The sequence below is a fragment of the Rana temporaria genome, chromosome 2 (assembly GCF_905171775.1).
Source record: "Rana temporaria chromosome 2, aRanTem1.1, whole genome shotgun sequence".
NCBI classification, from domain to species: domain Eukaryota; kingdom Metazoa; phylum Chordata; class Amphibia; order Anura; family Ranidae; genus Rana; species Rana temporaria.
Window position 1 is genome coordinate 17,810,343 of NC_053490.1, and position 20,656 is coordinate 17,830,998.

The following is a 20,656-nucleotide window of genomic DNA, read 5'->3' on the forward strand; positions in this document are numbered from 1 at the left end:
GCAGAGAGAGAAAAAAAACAACTGGGTGTCTAGTCAACTGTAAAATGCTTCACACATGCTTGGGACAAATATAGATCTATACTCAGACAAAAAAGTTAACAAAGTAAAAGTTAACAAAAAAAAGTTAACAAAAAAAAGGGGGCAGACTCGGACTACTCTGTCTTTTTCTGACGTCACATTTCTATGTTTCTAAATAAAAAGAAAAAAAGAAAGAAAAAATACCTAGATCAAGGTGTTATCTAGGTCAGTGCCAGTGTTTGGGTAAAGTAAGGGTCAAAGATTAAGGTTGGGGGTCAAAGGTCATGGTCAGTATATTTTAGGATTTTTTTTTAATTAGTATTAGTGTCAGTGGGCTAGATTCACATAGATTAGCGGATCTTTAGATCCACGTAATCTATGTGATTTACGATCCGCCTGCGCAATTTTGCGAGGCTAGTGCAGTATTCACAAAGCACTTACCTCCAAACTTGCGCCGGCGGATCGTAACTCCCCCGGCGGAATTCAAATTCCGCGGCTAGGGGGAGTGTACAATTTAAATCAGGCGCGTTCCCGTGCCAATTTAACTGCGCATGCGCCGCCGGCGAAATTTCCCAGTGCGCATGCTCCAAATGACGTCGCTAGGACGTCATTGTTTTCGGCGGCAACTTAAATTGCGGCCATCCGGATTCCAGACCGTCTTACGCAAACGACGTAAAAATTTGAAACTCCGCGCGGGAACGACGGCCATACTTAACATTAGCTACCCCTCATATAGCAGGGGTAACTATCCGCCCGAAAAAGCCGAACGCAAACGACGTAAAAAAAAAAAGCGGCGGGCGGGCGTTCGTTTCTGAATCGGCGGTTCTCCTCATTTGCATATCCGACGCATAAAAGACCGAGGCGACACCTAGCAGCCGGCGGGAGATTGCAGCCTAAGATCCGACTCCACTTACACCAGTCGGATCTAAGGGAGATCTATGCGGAACTGATTCTTATGAATCAGTCGCATAGATCCGACCGTCGGATCTCAGAGATACGACGGCAGATCAGGAGATCCGCCGTCGTATCTCTTTGTGAATCTGGCCCACGCTGCGTATCTGTAGATACGCCAGCGTAAGTGTTTTCTGAATCTGGCCCAGTGTGTTTACATAGGATAAAAAAAAAGCAAAAATGCGCACGATTGTTTTTAGGTTGTACTACGGGTACAAACAACAACTAACATACACATCTGTGGTATCGCTGCGATTGTCTGAAACAGGAAAATTAATATTGGCTTTTTTTTTGGTGGTAGGTTATGGTAGTAGCAAAAAAAAATATAGCTGAATTAAAAACAAATGATTTTTTTTATTATTTTGGGCCAGTGTTCCTTTGATAAAAAATAAATAAAAAAATCAGGTGATATCCATTTCCATTTGCCACCAAATGAAAGGCCAATTAGTCCTGATAAAAAAAACAAGGTATAATCCAGCTGAATGTACAATGTAGTTGCAATGATATGTACAGTTTTACTAACACATATTAAAGTTACAAAATTTTGCTTAGGCATTAACATATGTTTTACCCTTAGGCACGAAGGGGTTAATAAATTTAAGATTGATCCTGACAGAAATCTTGTGATTGATTGCTTCCTGTGCTGCACTCATATCAGTTGCATTGTGCCCAGCTATATCGATGGACTACACAACACCCAGGGCCGGCCTTTGGGGTGTGCAAGCTGTGCGGCCGCACAGGGCGCCATGGGCAACAGGGGCGCCGTGTGGCCATCACAGCTCGCAGAATGTGAGTCGCAGCTGGGCCGGCGTCAGCTTCCTAGCACCCCCCCTGTACCCCACTGCCAGCTTCCTACCACCCCTCCAACGTCATCCCCCTACCACCCCACCCCCGTCACCCCCCTGTCATATTCATCCCTCCTGTAACCCCTCCTGTTTGCACTGATCAATGTTTTGATACATATTTTTTGTTAAAAAAATCAAAAAAAGCGTATTTTGATTGGTTTGCGCAAAAGTTATTGCGCCTACAAACTACGGGAAAGATTTGTCATTTTTATTGTTTTTTTTACTAGTAATGGCGGCGATCTGCGATTTTTTGCGGGACTGCGACATTGTGGCGGACAGATCGGACCCCTAACTGACACTTTTGGGGGTACCAGTGACATTACTATAGTAATCGGTGCTTAAAATATGCACTGTTACAGTAATAATGCCATTGGCAGGGAAGGGGTTAAGTTATGTATTATTGTAATTGTTTGCACATGCAATTAACTGTTATTAAAACAAATTATTTGTTACAAATATTTTTTCCCTCTTTGTGTATGTTTAGGTGACCAGGGGGCGAGGGGTGAAGATGGGTGGGGGGCGCCACAGGATTAGCTTGCACAGGGCACCTGAACACCTAAGGCCGGCCCTGACAACACCACCCATGTTATGTAGATGAGGAGAGAAGGAAGTATTCTAAAGTTCTGCTCTAGGCTGACAACGCTGTTTCTCCATAGATACAGTGCAGCGGTAAGGGTTGTCACCCTAGGACGGGAAGTGTGTTACTGGCTGGATCACCAGGTGAAAATAAAGGAAAAAATGCTAAAAAAGAAAAAGGGCTGGTCAGCTGCAATGTCGGACATCTTTGTTATAGGGTTTAGGTACACATTAACTGATTTAAAAAAATAATAATATTTTAAAACAACGATTTTCAGTGACGTTGGAGAACTTGTCAAAAGAAAACTCACCTAATATTCTTAGAAGCATGAACTGTATTCCGATGGCCAGAGACTTGTCTGCTGGTTGCACACTCCTGTGGGGGAGGAAAGCTGTGAGATTGTGTGTAAAGAACACAAAAGATGAACTCCAGTTGTTGGATGGAGCGAGGGGAGAGTTAAAGCGGGAGTTCACCCGAAAAAAATTTTTTAACATTAGATTGATGCTCATTTTGTCTAGGGGAATCGGGTGTTTTTTTTTTTAAATCGAAGCTGTACTTGCCGTTTTAGAGAGCGATCTTCTCCACCGCTTCCGGGTATGATCTTCGGGACTGGGCGTTCCTACAGTATTTAATTGACAGGCTTCCGACGGTCGCATACATCGTGTCACGAAGCCGAAAGAAGCCGAACGTCGGTGCTGCTCTATACTGCGCCTGCGCACCGACGTTCGGCTACTTTCGGAAAATCGTGACGCGCTGTATGCGACCGTCGGAGGCCTGTCGGAAGCCTGTCAATCAAATAGGAACGCCCAGTCCCGCAGCCCATACCCGGAAGCGGCGGAGAACATCGCTCTCTAAAACGGTAAGTACTGCTTCGATTTAAAAAAAAACACCCGATTCTGCTTCCCAAAATGAGCCTCAATCTAATGTTAAAAATTGAGGGCCAAATCCTCAAAGATCCTGCCCAACTTATCTTTTCCCATTTAAGTTACACTGCCTTAAAATTTCTACCTAAGTGCCCGATCCACAAAGCACTTACCTAGAAATTTCAGGCCGTGTAACTTAAATGTCTCCGGCGCAAGGCGGTCCTCTTCTGCAGGGGGCGATGACAATTTAAATGAGGCGCGCTCCCGCGCCGGCCGTACTGCGCATGCTCGTGACGTCATTTTCCCGACGGGCAGCGCGCAAAATTACGTTACGCCGGGCTTTGTGGATTGCGACGGGACAATAAAGTTGCGTCGGGTAAAAAAAAAGTTACGCGCCGAAAAATAAAATTCAAAATTTAAAAAAAAACGCGGCGATCGAAAAAAAGGTCTATTTTTACAAGGTGTAACTAGTTTACACTTTGTAAAAGCAGAACTAATTTTACGTATGCAAACGTAAACTTACGCAGAAAACACAAAGCTGAAAAGCTTTGTGGATCTCCGTAAGTCCTCATTTGCATACGCGAAGCGGCATTTCGACTCGAAATGCCCCCAGCGGCGGATGCGGTACTGCATCCTAAGATCCGACAGTGTAAGTCCCTTACAGATGTCGGATCTTCTGCCTATCTTTGGAAAACTGCTTCTGAGGTTCAGTTCCAAAGATAGGCACAGGGATACGCAGGCTGAACAGCAGATCCGCCTGCGTATCCCTTTTGAGGATTTGGCCCTGAGTTTTTGGGTGAACCTCCACTTTAACATCACTGTCATGTTTCGGGGGATCACACTCCCCCTTCATCGGAGCTTATAACATCACTTCAGAAATGCCAATATCACATCAAATGTGACCACCAACAGGTGATAAAAAGTAGAGCAACATTTAATGGAGTATCTAGAAACACTTTCCAACCCTTGGAATCCAGGCGTATCTCTCTCTCTCTCTCTCTCTCTCTCTCTCTCTCTCTCTCTCTCTCTCTCTCTCTCTCTCTCTCTCTCTCTCTCTCTCTCTCTCTCTCTCTCTCTCTCTCTCGATTAAAGGAAGCTTTTTGCATCCTCTGTCAGACATAGGTGGAGTTGATCTAAGCTTATCGACTGTCTCTTTCTTGGAGATGGCATCACCTGGGTTACCTGAGTATGAGCATAAAGGACGGTGTCTGGGCAATGCTGGCGAGGGCTCCGGCTAGAAAGGACAGCACCATGAATGGCAGGAAGAGGTGCTGGCATCTAGTTCCACATGTTCCTGGAGTCGCAGTCCCTCCAGAACCTTCCGCTGTGATACAGCGACACCTTGTGTAATTCTGTAACCAAGAACACATTTCTGAATTAGGACACCGGGTCAGCTCTAAAAATGTAAATGTCTAAGCAACACAGACTAACACATCGCCACCCCACAGGGAAAAAAAGCAGTTTTTGAGAATATATCACTGTCCTGTATAAATGGAACTGGTGCAACCTCAATGGAGCTGGGTACTTATATGACCATATTATATAGAGCTGTGTATTCATATGGCCATCCTATATGGAGTTGTATACTCATAGGACCATCCTAGTATATGCCGTTATGTATTTAGATAACCATCTTATATGGAGCTGTGTACTCATATGAACATCCAATATAGAGCTGTGTCCTCATATGACCATCTAATATGGAGCTGTGTACTCATATCACCATCCAATATGGAGCTGTGTACTCATATGACCATAAAATATGGAGCTGTTTACTCATATGACCATCCAATATGGAGCTGTGTCCTCATATGTCCATCCTATATGGAACTTTGTACTCATATAACCATCCAATATGGAGCTGTGCACTCATATGACCATCCAATATGGAGCTGTGTCCTCATATGTCCATCCTATATGGAACTTTGTACTCATATAACCATCCAATATGGAGCTGTGTACTCATATGAACATCCAATATGGAGCTGTGTCCTCGTATGACCATCCAATATGGAGCTGTGTACTCATATGACCATCCAATATGGAGCTGTGTACTCATATGACCATCCAATATGGAGCTGTGTACTCATATGACCATCCAATATGGAGCTGTGTACTCATATGACCATCCAATATGGAGCTGTGTACTCATATGAACATCCAATATGGAGCTGTGTCCTCGTATGACCATCCAATATGGAGCTGTGTCCTCATATGACCATCCAATATGGAGCTGTGTACTCATATGAACATCCAATATGGAGCTGTGTCCTCGTATGACCATCCAATATGGAGCTGTGTCCTCGTATGACCATCCAATATGGAGCTGTGTCCTCATATGAACATACAATATGGAGCTGTGTCCTCGTATGACCATCCAATATGGAGCTGTGTCCTCGTATGACCATCCAATATGGAGCTGTGTCCTCGTATGACCATCCAATATGGAGCTGTTTACTCATATGCCCATCCAAAATGGAGCTGTGTACTCATATGTCCATCCAATATGGAGCTGTGTACTCATATGTCCATCCTATATGGAACTTTGTACTCATATAACCATCCTAGTATATGAAGCTGTGTACATATATAACCATATTATATAAAGCAGTGTACTCATATGATCATTGTATTTAGCGTGCTGTACTCATATGGCCATCCTATATGGAGCTGTATACTCATATGACCTTCCCATTATATGGAACTTTGTAAGAATATGATCATCCTATATGGAGTTGTGTTCTCATATGACCATTTTAAATGTAGCTATGTGCTCCATATACCATCTTATATACAGCTGTGTAGTCATATGGCCATCTTTTATGGAGCTGTATAGTCCTATGCCCATTTCATATGGTGCTTTGTACCATAGAGGTGTGTAGCCAAATGACTATACAGATATGGAGTTGAGTACTGATATGACCATCATATATAGAGCTGTATACTCCTATGGCTATCCTGTATGGAGCTGTATAGGACAGGAGATAGGGGTAAGAGAAGGGCATATGGGTCATTTAATATAGGCCTAGGAATGGTGGAAGGGGAAAAGAGTATATCCCTTGGATCCCTTGGATGTGTGGAAGGAAGGGATGTAGGTCCAGATTCACGTAGGTGAGCGGCGGCGTAACGTATCGTAGATACGTTTCACCAAGCACTTGCGATGAAAACCTACGCCGTCGGCCTCCTGCGCAAGGCGGGCCAATTCAAATGGGCGTGTGCCATTTATATTAGGCGCGCTCCCGCGCCGGACCTACTGCGCATGCTCAGTGTCGCAATTCCCGTCGTGCTTTGCGCGCCGTGACGTCATTTTTTCGAACGGCGACGCGCGTAGCTTAATTCCGTATTCACGGACAGCTTGCGCAAACAACGTTATTTTTTACATTTCGACGCGGGAACGACGCCCATACTTTATACAGCAATACGATTGCTGCGTAAAGTTAAGGCACCAAAAAAAACTACTAACTTTGCGACGGGAAACTAGACTAGCGGCGACGTAGCGAACGCGAAAAACCGTCGTGGATCGCCGTAACTCCTAATTTGCATACCCGACGCTGGTTTACGACGCAAACTCCCCCCAGCGGCGGCCGCGGTACTGCATCCTAAGATCCGACAGTGTAAAACCATTACACCTGTCGGATCTTAGGGATATCTATGCGTAACTGGTTCTATGAATCAGTCGCATAGATAGAAACAGAGATACGACGGCGTATCAGGAGATACGCCGTCATATCTCTTTTGTGAATCTGGCCCGTAGGTCTTGGGTTAGGTGGAGAATATATAGAATGGGGAAAGAAATAAAGTACAGGCTATGGAATAAGGGAGGGGAAGAGAGTCTTGTGATTGGGGAAGGGGAAGGACAAGTGGGCCTTTCAATGGAGAGAAGAGAAGGGAGTGTAGGCCTTGCCATGGACAAAGGTGAAAAGAGTGTAGGCCTTGTAATGGGGGGGGGGGGGGAGAGTGCAGGCCTTGGGATAAGGGATGGGAAGTGGGTGTAGGCCTTGGGATGGGAAGGGAGTATAAACCTTGAGATGGGGGGTGGAAAAGGAGCCTTGGGATGGGAAGGGAGTATAGGCCTTGGGATGGGAAGGGAGTATAGGCCTTGGGATGGGGGATGGAAAAGGAGTGTAGGCCTTGGGATGGGAAGGGAGTATAGGCCTTGGGATGGGAAGGGAGTATAGGCCTTGGGATAGGAAGGGAGTATAGGCCTTGGGATGGGGGATGGAAAAGAAGTGTAGGCCTTGGGATGGGAAGGGAGTATAGGCCTTGGGATGGGAAGGGAGTATAGGCCTTGGGATGGGGGATGGAAAAGGAGTGTAAGCCTTGGGATGGGAAGGGAGTATAGGCCTTGGGATGGGAAGGGAGTATAGGCCTTGGGATGGGAAGGGAGTATAGGCCTTGGGATGGGGGATGGAAAAGGAGTGTAGGCCTTGGGATGGGAAGGGAGTATAGGCCTTGGGATGGGAAGGGAGTATAGGCCTTGGGATGGGGGATGGAAAAGGAGTGTAGGCCTTGGGATGGGAAGGGAGTATAGGCCTTGGGATGGGAAGGGAGTATAGGCCTTGGGATGGGAAGGGAGTATAGGCCTTGGGATGGGGGATGGAAAAGAAGTGTAGGCCTTGGGATGGGAAGGGAGTATAGGCCTTGGGATGGGGGGATGGGAAGGGAGCGTAGCCCTTGCAATGGAATTCATTTTACATGATATCACACAACAGACAGATTAGTCTGATCTGAATTTCCAGTCTGATCATTTACGATTCTCATCCTGCGGCTTTGGCGTCATTTCTCATATGAATTCCCTCTGCAATGGCCAGAGCATTATCTGCAAAGTTCTATTTATTATTTATATTGACTCGCAGAGAGAGGGGAGAATCCGCAGTAATGGAAACCAAAATTACATTATAGAATTGGTTCTCCTTCACCAACTTCCTCCTCCGCAGAATCTAAAGACAAATGGAAAATCTTTCCGTTCCTTTCGTAATGGGATTTGATCAATGAGAACAGTACACTTCGCTCCACCAGTAACTGACTAAACATTATAAATACACAAATTACAGCTAACATGTTGGTTGTGGTTCAGAAAACTCTCATCTCGCCTAATGGTTGAGTAAAGAGGACCAGTCATGTCTGGACTTATGTGCAAGGCTGAATATTGAGAGCTTTACCTCTACATAGAAAATATCAGGACAAATTTGACACCAGAAACATATTAACCACTTAAGCCCCGAACCAATATGCTGCCTAAAGACCCAAGGGGTTTTTACAGTTCGGGACTGCGTCGTTTAACAGACAATTGCGCGGTCGTGCGACGTGGCTCCCAAACAAAATTGGCGTCCTTTTTTCCCCACAAATAGAGCTTTCTTTTGGTGGTATTTGATCACCTCTGCGGTTTAAAACAATAATAGAGCGACAATTTTGAAAAAAATGCAATATTTTTTACTTTTTGCTATAATAAAAATCCCCCAAAAACATATATAAATTTTTTTTTTTCCTCAGTTTAGGCCGATACGTATTCTTCTACCTATTTTTGGTAAAAAAAAAAAATCGCAATAATCGTTTATCGTTGGTTTGCGCAAAATTTATAGCGTTTACAAAATAGGGGATAGTTTTATTGCATTTTTATTTTTTCTAGTTTTTTTACTACTAATGGCGGCGATCAGCGATTTTTTTCGTGACTGCCACATTATGGCGGACACTTCGGACAATTTTGACACATTTTTGGGACCATTGTCATTTTCACAGCAAAAAATGCATTTAAATTGCATTGTTTATTGTGAAAATGACAGTTGCAGTTTGGGAGTTAACCACAGGTGGCGCTGTAGGAGTTAGGGTTCACCTAGTGTGTGTTTACAACTGTAGGGGGGTGTGGCTGTAGGACTGACGTCATCGATCGAGTCTCCCTATAAAAGGGGATCACACGATCGATTCAGCCGCCACAGTGAAGCACGGGGAAGCCGTGTTTACATACGGCTCTCCCCGTTCTTCAGCTCCGGGGAGCGATCGCGATGGAGCGGCTATAAACGAATAGCCGCGCCGTCGTCCCGGATCGCTCCCCGAGGGTATCCGACCGCCGCATGTAGCATCGTTTCCCTGAATTCTTGAATCATGACAACCAACAGATACAAAGCCATCATACAATCCAACGTAAACACATTTTATGCTCACCATGACTTTATTCGCCTCATAATCAAAATTAACGACTTCACAGGCGGCATAGCAGGGCGAGATGTACTCAATGCCGTCAGAGCCGCAGATAGGGTTGAAAGCTGTGGCAGAACATCCACAATGGCTGCTGCATTCACTTACGTTGTGCCACAATCCACCACTGCAAGATAAGGGGGAACTTGTGAAATATCTGAGGGTCAGTCAACTGTCTCTAACCCAGGCATCTAAAGGCGAGCTCCACCCAAAATTAAAAAAAGAAATAAAACACGCATACTTCAAATCAGTAAGAGGCCAAGCTTCATGTCAAGTTTGTATAAATACTTTTTATGTCAACCCAAAACTTGTGGAGCTCAGAGCCAGAAGAGCGTGGCTTAAGCTTAATCACTTCAATACCGGACACTTTCACCCCCTTCCTGCCCAGACCAATTTTCAACTTTCAGCGTTGTCACATTTTGAATGGCAATTGCGTGGCCATACTTCAATGTACCCATATGACATTTTGATTTTACCCATATGACAGCTTTCATTTGGTGGTATTTAAAGTGGAGGTTCACCCAAAAACTAAATTTTTAACCTTAGATTGGGCCTAATTACGGGAAGCAGAATCAGGTGTTTTGGTTAAAATCAATGCAGTACTTTTTTGAGATAGATGTTCTCCCGCCGCTTCCGGGTATGGGCTGTGGGACTGGGCGTTCCTACTTTATTGACAGCCTTCCGACCGTCGCATACAGCGCGTCACCAGTTTCCGAAAGTAGCCGAACGACGGCGCCGCACCGACGCTCGGCAACTCGTGACGCGCTGTATGCGACCGTCGGAAGGCTGTCAATCAAATAGGAACGCCTAGTCCCGAAGACCATACCCGGAAGCGGCGGGAGAACATCTATCTCAAAAAAGGTAAGTACTGCATTGATTTTAACCAAAACACCCGATTCTGCTTCCCGTAATTAGGCCCAATCTAATGTTAAACAATTTTTTTCGGGTGAACTCCCGCTTTAATCATCACTGGGGTAGATTCAACAAGCAATTGCGTCTGCGTAACCATAGTTACGCAACGCAATTGCTTAGTTGCGCCGGCATATCGACTGCTCCTGATTCAGGAAGCTCGATACGCCGACTGCAGCCTAAGATATGACTAGTATAAGGCTCTTATGCCAGTCATATCTTAGGCTGCATTCTTACGATGGCCGCTAGGGGGCGTACCCGTAGTGGTCAGCGTATAGTATGCAAATTGCATACTAACGCCGATTCACAACCCTACGCGAGCCCTGCGTACGCAGATTACGTTGTTTCCGCGTAAGGCTGCTCCTGCTATTAACAGGGGCAGCCAATGCTACGTATACCCGTCGTTCCCGCGTCGTGAATTAAAAATTTAACGTCGTTTGCGTAAGTGAATCGTGAATGGCGCTGGACGCAATTTACGTTCACTTTGAAGCAAATGACGTCCTTGCGATGTCATTTACCGCAATGCACGTCGGGAAATTTTTTTAAATGATCCACGCCCCCTACGGGATCATTTAAATTACGCGCGCTTACGCCGGCCCCTTTTACGAAACGCCGCCGGAAATTACGGAGCAAATGCTTCGTGAATGAAGCGTAGCTCCAGTAATTTACGGAGGCGTAGCGTAAAAACGGTACGCTGCGCCGCCGTATCAGTGCGCGCCCCTAGCTGAATCTACCCCACTGTTTTTTTTTTTGCTAAATAAACAAAAAATAGACAGAAACTAAAAAATAAAAAAGTGTTTTTCTTAGCTTCTGTCATAAAATTTAGCAATAATAATAAATAATATTTCTTCATAGATTTAGGCCAAAATGTATTCTGCTACATTTCTTTGGTGAAATCAATCCAAATCAGTGTATTGTATATTATTTAGTCTATAGAAACTATATAGAGTCCAGAAACTATGGTTTATACTATATACAGTGCCTTGCGAAAGTATTCGGCCCCCTTGAACTTTGCGACCTTTTGCCACATTTCAGGCTTCAAACATATAGATATAAAACTGTAATTTTTTTTGAAGAATCAACATCAAGTGGGACACAATCATGAAGTGGAACGAAATTTATTGGATATTTCAAACTTTTTTAACAAATAAAAAACTGAAAAATTGGGCGTGCAAAATTATTCAGCCCTCTTAAAGCGGGAGTTCACCCGAATTTTTTTTTTTAACATTAGATTGATGCTCATTTTGTGAAGGGGAATCGGGTAGTTTTTTTTAAAATCGAAGCTGTACTTACTGTTTTAGAGATAGATCTTCTCCGTCGCTTCCGGGTATGGTCTTCGGGACTGGGCGTTCCTATTTGATTGACAGGCTTCCGACGGTCACATACATCGCGTCACGAGTAGCCGAAAGAAGCCGAACGTCGGTGCGGCTCTATACGGCGCCTGCGCACCGACGTTCGGCTACTTTTGGAAAATCGTGACACGCGATGGATGCGACCGTCGGAAGCCTGTCGGAAGACTGTCAATCAAATAGGAACACCCAGTCCCGCAGCCCATACCTGGAAGCGGCGGAGAAGATCGCTCTCTAAAACGGTAAGTACTGCTTCGATTTTAAAAAAACTACCCGATTCCCCTTCACAAAATGAGCCTCAATCTAATGTTAAAAATTAAGTTTTCGGGTGAACCTCCACTTTAAGTTAATACTTTGTAGCGCCACCTTTTGCTGCAATTACAGCTGTAAGTCGCTTGGGGTATGTCTCTATCAGTTTTGCACATCGAGAGACTGAAATTTTTGCCCATTCCTCCTTGCAAAACAGCTCGAGCTCAGCGAGGTTGGATGGAGAGCGTTTGTGAACAGTAGTTTTCAGTTCTTTCCACAGATTCTCGATTGTATTCAGGTCTGGACTTTGACTTGGCCATTCCAACACCTGGATATGTTTATTTGTGAACCATTCCATTGTAGATTTTGCAGATTTATGTTTTGGATCATTGTCTTGTTGGAAGACAAATCTCCGTCCCAGTCTCAGGTCTTTTGCAGACTCCATCAGGTTTTCTTCCAGAATGGTCCTGTATTTGGCTCCATCCATCTTCCCATCAATTTTAACCATCTTCCCTGTCCCTGCTGAAGAAAAGCAGGCCCAAACCATGATGCTGCCACCACCATGTTTCACAGTGGGGATGGTGCGTTCAGGGTGATGAGCTGTGTTGCTTTTACGCCAAACATAACGTTTTGCATTGTTGCCAAAAAGTTTGATTTTGGTTTCATCTGACCAGAGCACCTTCTTCCACATGTTTGGTGCGTCTCCCAGGTGGCTTGTGGCTAACTTTAAACGACCCTTTTTATGGATATCTTTAAGAAATGGCTTTCTTCTTGCCACTCTTCCATAAAGGCCAGATTTGTGTAGTATACAGGGACTGATTGTTGTCCTATGGACAGAGTCTCCCACCTCAGCTGTAGATCTCTGCAGTTCATCCAGAGTGATCATGGGCCTCTTGGCTGCATCTCTGATCAGTCTTCTCCTTGTATGAGCTGAAAGTTTAGAGGGACGGCCAGGTCTTCGTAGATTTGCAGTGGTCTGATACTCCTTCCATCTCAATATTATCGCTTGCACAGTGCTCCTTGGGATGTTTAAAGCTTGGGAAATCTTTTTGTATCCAAATCCGGCTTTAAACTTCTCCACAGCAGTATCTCGGACCTGCCTGGTGTGTTCCTTGTTCTTCATAATGCTCTCTGCGCTTTAAACGGACCTCTGAGACTATCACAGTGCAGGTGCATTTATACGGAGACTTGATTACACACAGGTGGATTCTATTTATCATCATTATTCATTTAGGTCAACATTGGATCATTCAGAGATCCTCACTGAACTTCTGGAGAGAGTTTGCTGCACTGAAAATAAAGGGGCTGAATAATTTTGCACGTCCAATTTTTCAGTTTTTTATTTGTTAAAAAAGTTTGAAATATCCAATAAATTTCATTCCACTTCATGATTGTGTCCCACTTGTTGTTTTATATCTTTATGGCTTCTTTAGAACTTCTAGATCTGACAGGCGACACTATCAAGCCTTTTGGTGTACGGTGCATCCTTCGATGAAGTTTCCAGGCCTTCTCCCAAGGTACCAGCCTCTTGCATGGCCCTCTCCAGGATAGGTCCTCCGCTTGCTTCCTTCATCAAGTGGCTTCCTTTCGCAGAACGTAAAGCGCAGGATCACCCTTTCAGCACAGGCCCCAGCCAGACAACTGGGCCCACAAAGAAGCCGCAGTCCCGGGCCAACGTGGTCTCGGAACCAGGATTCAGGACGCGCACCTCAGGTCAGGCGGGCCACGAGGCATGGGCGGACAACAGACCCCGCACCAATGGCGTCTATCCCTTAAGTACCCCTCCCCAGCATGCACAGCGGGGCGACCACTCCCACTGATTTGTTACTGAGGAGGACACTCAAAACTCCTTGACCTTGCCGCTGCCACCCTTGGCCTGGGGTGTTAACGACACCCCCAGGCGAACAATGGTGGATACTCTCAGCACAGCCATGGCTAGAACAGAGGCTAAATTGCCCTTAAATACTCTGGTCTGAGCCAAATAACAGCTCAGACCCCCACTAAATTTAAAGCAGCGCACCACACACACATATATATATATATATACTGTATATGAGAATTTATGAATCGTGATTTACTGCTTCATTTCTTGAGGCCCATAAACAGGAGAGCACAAATATCCTTCAAATGACCCCTTTTTTTTAAAGTAGGCAGTCCCAAGATATTTAGAAAGAGCCATGCCAAGTTTTTTTAAATAGTAATTTTCTGTCACAATTTTTAGAAAAATTAATAAATAAATCACTTTTTTTTTTTAGGTACTATAACAAGTGCAGTACAGCATCATCATATAACTGGTGTGGTGGTGATCAGAGATACTGATAATATTTTTTTTACATTTTTATTATTTATTTTTTATGATATTTGTTATTTTAACACACTCTGGACAGTGATTGTACATTGTGTACTCTGGGGAAGAGATCAGGATTTTTTTTTTTTTTTTTTTACACATTATGATTGCTTATATCAGTGAATTGCACTACTATAAGGCTTCATTTCCACTGGCGTTTTTACAGCCACTTTTCTGAGCGTTTTTTACAGCTTAAAAACGCCTGTCCATGTTATTCTATGGCATCATGCCCACATAGACGTTTTTGAGCTGCAAATGGCATAGGCGTTTTTAAGCTGTAAAAAAGCCTAACAACAGTGGCTGTAAAAATGCCAGTGGAAATGAAGCCTTAGCAAGCATTTTTACTGAATGAAATTGATTCAGTGTGTATTGTTGTGATTAACTGTGATTGGCCACAGCTAACCACATGATGCAGATGGGCTGTGATTGGCCCAGTCTGTATCACGTGATCACTGTGACCAATCACAGCTAGCAACGCAATTAAAGTATAGCATACAACAGTTTTTAAAGTTGGAAAACATTTGGGGGTCACCAGAAAACTGTCAGGTGGGTTAACTTTGGGCTCTGGCTCCTGTGTTACTGCTCGAGGTGCGTTCTCAGACTGTGTCATGCCCAGAGAAAATTCCTGTCTTCACAGAAAAAAATATATTTTTAAAAGCTTGTGATAATGTCACGCCTACACCTAGCGCAGGTAGTCATGTACTGTGGCTGGCTCCTGAGTTCTTCACCTATAGCAGTCCCATTTTCTATAAGGCAAGCAGGCCTACCGGCAGTGGCAGCTGGTGCACCATTTGTTTTGGGGGGGGGGGGGGGTGGCCGTTAACAAACTCAAACTTTTATCTCAGACAATATACAGTAAAACCTTGGATTGCGACCAGGGCTGGACTGGGACAAAAATGTGGCCCTGGACTTCATCCAGACTGGCCCACTTTGACAGGTCTCTCCCATGGCGGCCGGACAAACCAGCCCCCCCCTCAGCCAGCCAACCCAGATGGCCACCCAAGCCCCCTTCACTAGCCATTAGCCGTTCTACTTTATTAGAGCAGAACGGCTGGTACTGGTACTCTTATAGGCAGTACCAGTGTGGAAGCTAGACATTATTTCACCCGGGGCAAAGAATAAGTTCGGTGCCCCCCCCTTAATGGGACAAGATTAGGCAAAAGTGAGAAACTCCCAGGCCATAGCTGTTGAGTCAGCTGTCTGTCCCCTCCCCCATGCTCCTTCTGTTCCCCTCCATGCTCCTCTGTCGCCCCGCCTGCTCCTCTGGACCTCTCCCTGCTTCTCTGTTCCCCCACATGCTTCTCTGTTTCCCTCCCAGGTGAGCGTTGTAGGGAGGGAGAGGAGGTCAGCTCTTTGGGGAGGGAGAAAGAGAGGAGCGGAGGGGGGCGGCAGTCCGCTGTCACTGAAGCCAGCCCACTGAACAATCGGCCCACCGAGAAGCTCCCAGTAGTCCCGATGACCAGTCCATCCCTGGTTGCGAGCGTAATTCATTACAGAAACATGCTTGTAATCCAAAGCACTTGTATATTAAAGCGAATTTCCCCATAAGAAATAATGGAAATTCAAATTATTCATTCCACAACCATTTATTCATAGGTCCTTCAGTTTATAATCCATATAATAAGATTATAGCAATGTGATTTGGTTGTGTAACCATAATAAAATGTCCATCCACAAATGGAAGCCTCCGCAAGGGTATTAGAAGCAAAATCCAGCAGGAGCTCCCGAGTATAAAAGAGAAGAGAGGCGCCTCTAAGGCCTCGTACACACGACCGAACAAGTCCACTGAAACTGGTCTGGCGGACCAGTTTCCGCGGACATGTTCGGTCGTGTGAAGGGCCGACCGGACAATTTTCCGGTGGATCGGACAGGTTTCCAGCGGACAAAAGTTTCTTAGCATGCTAAAAAACATGTCCGCTGGAAGCCTGTACGTTGGACATGTTCGGTCGTCTGTACGACTTACGGGACATGTCCGCTCGGCCGAAAGCCCTTGCATGCGTCGAAGTGATTCGACGCATGCGTGGAAGCATTGACCTTCCAGGGTCGCGCACGTCGGCCGCGTCATCGGCGCGGCCACGTCACAGCGTATCGTGTCCGCGGGAAATTTGGTCTGATGGTGTGTACAGCCATCAGACCAAATGATCCCAGTGGACATGTCCGATGAAAACGGTCCGCGGACCGTTTTCATCGGACAGATCCGGTCGTGTGTACGAGGCCTAAGTGTAGCAAAATGTTGCTAAATGTTGTACCTTCATTAAATGTAACCATATTGCTACACTTAGAGGCGCCTCGCTTTTCTTTTACACTCGGTTGTGACATGGCACTACCTGTATATCAAGACATCACTTGTATATCAAGTCAAAATTAATGTTGCTTGTCTTGTAAAACGCTCTCAAACCAAGTTACTCTCAAACCAAGGTTTTACTGTATAGTGGAGGTCTAAGATCCAATGATTGTTCACATCTACGGGGTCCAATTGCTGATTGTAGTTTTAGCCCCATGCCCCACCCCCTAGGGGCAGGTGGGATAGTCCACTTCCTGTAAATTGTGTTCCTTTTATTTTCTGTGAATGTTTGTCTTGTCTGCCATCTTTTGTAGCTTTTTGTATACATTTAGGGCCAGATTCACGTAGAATCGCGGCGGCGTAACTTATCCTATTTCATCGCAAGTGCCTGATTCACCAAGCACTTGCGATGAAAACTACGCCCGCGGCCTCCGGCGTAAGGTGGGCCAATTTAAATGGGCGTGTGCCATTTAAATTAGGCGCGCTCCCGTGCCGGACCTACCGCGCATGCTCTGTTTCCGAACTTTCGCCGTGCTTTGCGTGCCGTGACGTCATTTTTTTGAACGGCGACGCGCGTAGCGTACTTCCGTATTCCCGGACGGCTTACGCAAACGACGTTGATTTTTAAATTTCGACGCGGGAACGACGGCCATACTTTAGACAGCAATACACTTGCTGACTAAAGTTAAGGCACCAAAAAAAAAGTGTAACTTTGCGACGGGAAACTTGACTACGGACGACGTAGCGAACGCGAAAAACCGTTGTGGATCCGCCGTAACTCCTAATTTGCATACCCGACGCTGGTTTACGACGCAAACTCCCCCCAGCGGCGGCCGCGGTACTGCATCCTAAGATCCGACAGTGTAAAACAATTACACCTGTCGGATCTTAGGGATATCTATGCGTAACTGATTCTATGAATCAGTCGCATAGATAGAAACAGGGATACGACGGTGTATCAGGAGAAACGCCGTCGTATCTCAGTTGTGAATCTGGCCCTTACTGCCTGCCTTTGGGTATATTATCCTTGAGGATGCCAAGGACGTATCCTACAAGTCACGGCAATCTAAATGGTTAAAAATTAACTCATGGCCACAATCTTACAAAGTGGAATAATAAAAAAAACAACAACAGGGGTATTATTAACCTTTCCCTGCGCTTTCTAAAACCAAAACAGTTTTGGCAATTGTTACACTTTAACCTTCTGACAAATTAGATGGAAATGGTGAAGGGAAAGGCTTCTGCCTGACTGGTTACCTGATGTTCGGGTCGGCGTTCGTACTGGCGAACTGCTGGGTGGAACATCCGAGGAAGAGCAGTGGGAAAGCGAAGAGGATGCAGCACAACATGCCGATAACGCACATGGCTCCACACTGCCTAGGCGATAACTGGAACCTCTTCATGATCACTCCACCCACAACTATACCGGCCATGGCTCCAGGGATGTTCACTGAACCTGTGGAGAGTAAGAGGAGAAGCACTAACACCCTGCATGATGTGTGGGGGCTGGGTACAATTTACCTCTGTATGTTTCATAGGCAGGATTGGGAAATTCTCAGATTGTAGGAAATGTTTCAGGACATGATGTTTCAGTTGGCCGAAAATAATGAAAACACAACCAGAAAGGAAGCTTTGGCTATGGCCCTTCGTCTATGGCAGGGGTCTCCAAACTTTCTTAAAACACGCGCTAGTTTACTATTCTTCAGATTTTAGGGGGGCAAGATTGTGGCCAGTGGTAGTAAATAATGGGCCAGATCCACGTAGACCGGGCGCATCTTAACTTTCCCGATTTAAGTTACACCGCCGCAATTTTTCCAAGTTAGTGCCCGATCCACAAAGCACTTACCTGGAAATTTGCAGCGGTGTAACTTAAATCCGTCCGGCGCAAGGCGGGCCCAATCGAATGGGGCGAGTCCCATTTAAATTAGACGCGCTCCCGCGCCGGACGTACTGCGCATGCTCCGTCGGGTAAATTACCCGACGTGCATTGCGCTAACTGACGTCGCACCGACGTCATTTGCTTAGACTTTAACGTAAATGACGTCCAGCGCCATTCAAGGACGTCTTACGCAAATGACGTTGATGTTTAAATTTCGACGCGGGAACGACGGCCATACTTAACATGGCTTAAGAGAACTAGGGCTCAGCCCTAGTTTTACGCGGCGTAACCCGACGGAAACTACGTAGATTTAGATCGACGGGCCGTTCGGAACGTTCGGGGATCGCCGTAAGTCTTCATTTGCATATTCTACGCCGGCCGCAATGGCCTCGCCACCTAGCGGCCGGCCTAGAATTGCATCCTTAAGATCCGACAGTGTAATTCAATTACACCTGTCGGATCTTAGGGCGAGCTATGCGTAACTGATTCTATGAATCAGTCGCATAGTTAGAAACAGAAATACGACGGCGTATCAGTAGATACGCCGTCGTATCTCGTTTGTGGATCTGGCCCAATGTTCTGGCATCAGTGGGAGTATACAATGCCCCTTTTTTGGTGTCAGTGGGAGGAAGTAATGTCCCATCATTGCTGTCATTGGTCCCATCATTGATGTTGTTGGGAGGAATTATGCCCCATCATTGGTGTCATTATCCCATTGTTGGTATAAGTGGGAGGAATTATACCCCATTTCTGGTGCTAGTGGATGAAATAGTACCTTAAGGGCCAGATAAAAGCAAGCAAATGGCTGCAGATTGGAGAGACTACTGGTCTATGGCACCTAATCTGTGCCCTTATGTGCTTATGTTGCCCATTCCTCTAATGAGCATCTCCCCAATGGTGGGGAATCAATACCCAATTCTTTGGCAGCAGAATATTACTTCTAAAGAGCAAAGGGAGATGCCATATAGTATCTATGGAACCTCTCTCTCCCAGTTCAATTCAAATTCATTTTATTGGCAGGACCAAGGGCCAAATTCACAAAACAGATACGACGGCGTATCTCCTGATACGCCGTCGTATCTCTGAGATACGATTGTCATATCAATGCGACTAATTCATAGAATCAGTTACGCATAGATAGCCCTAAGATCCGTCAGGTGTAACTGTGTTACACCGTCGGATCTTAGGCTGCAATTCTAGGCCGGCCGCTAGGTGGTGATTCCATTGCGGTCGGCGTAGAATATGCAAATGACTAGTTACGGCGATTCACGAACGTCCGCTTTGCCCGTCGATCTAAATTTACGTCGTTTCCGTAGCGATACGCGTCGTAAAGTTAAGGCTGCCCTCTAGGTGGTCTAGCCAATGTTAAGTATGGCCGTCGTTCCCGCGTCGAAATTTGAAAATTCACGTCGTTTGCGTAAGTCGTCCGTGAATGGCGCTGGACGCCATTTACGTTAACGTCGAAACCAATGACGTCCTTGCGACGTCATTTAGCCCAATGCACGTCGGGTAATTTGACGGACGGAGTATGCGCAGTACGTTCGACTCGGGAACGCGCCTAATTTAAATGGTGCCCGCCCCATTTGAATTAGGCGGGCTTGCGCCGAGCGGATTTACGTTACACCGCCGCAAGTTTACAGGTAAGAGCTTTGTGAGTCAGGCACTTACGCTGTAAACCTGCGGCGGTGTAACGTAAATGGGATACGTTACGCCGCCGCAGCGTAACGTATTTGTACCTGAATGTGGCCCCAAATGCTTTTTAGTTGCCACAGCAATCGAGGAGTAAGATTGGGGAATATTTAGGACATTATGAAAGGTAAATGATAATATAAGGGAATAGCAGGTTAGTCTAGGGAGATTATCAGGGGTATGGTATAATAGAAAGGATAGAGGTTGTGCCCAGGTAGGGGATTCAGAAGTCCTTGGTTTCTCATTATGGCCATTCAATCTGTGACACGTTGTCATATATTGTGCATCTTTTTTACCCCTGGGCTCCTTATCTCCCAATAGAATGTGAAGTTTCTTTTTCTCTTCTATAGAAGTAATGTCCGGAATGAGTCTCTGACCAAGAGTGCCCCTCACTGCTGAGTACTTAGGACACCATAGCAGGAAGTAGAAGACCTCATCCTCCAGGGCCCCTTGGTCATACCACTGGCACAGTCTACTCTCTTTGGGTTTATAGGTCCGCCT

The 20,656-nt window shown here is 45.6% G+C and overlaps 1 protein-coding gene across 7 annotated transcripts in view; it reads right to left on the reverse strand.

Moving 5' to 3' along the window:
• Positions 1-20,656, reverse strand: part of SLCO2B1 (solute carrier organic anion transporter family member 2B1) — a 203,641-nt gene that overhangs the window by 5,377 nt on the left and 177,608 nt on the right. For all 7 annotated transcript variants that reach the window (XM_040339922.1, XM_040339924.1, XM_040339923.1 and 4 more), the window contains exons 10-13: positions 17,845-18,043; positions 9,417-9,576; positions 4,437-4,606; positions 2,702-2,766 (exon numbers count right to left, since the gene is read on the reverse strand). In XM_040339922.1, the coding sequence (XP_040195856.1) occupies positions 2,702-2,766; positions 4,437-4,606; positions 9,417-9,576; positions 17,845-18,043 (594 nt within the window). The remainder of the gene's footprint in view (positions 1-2,701; positions 2,767-4,436; positions 4,607-9,416; positions 9,577-17,844; positions 18,044-20,656) is intronic.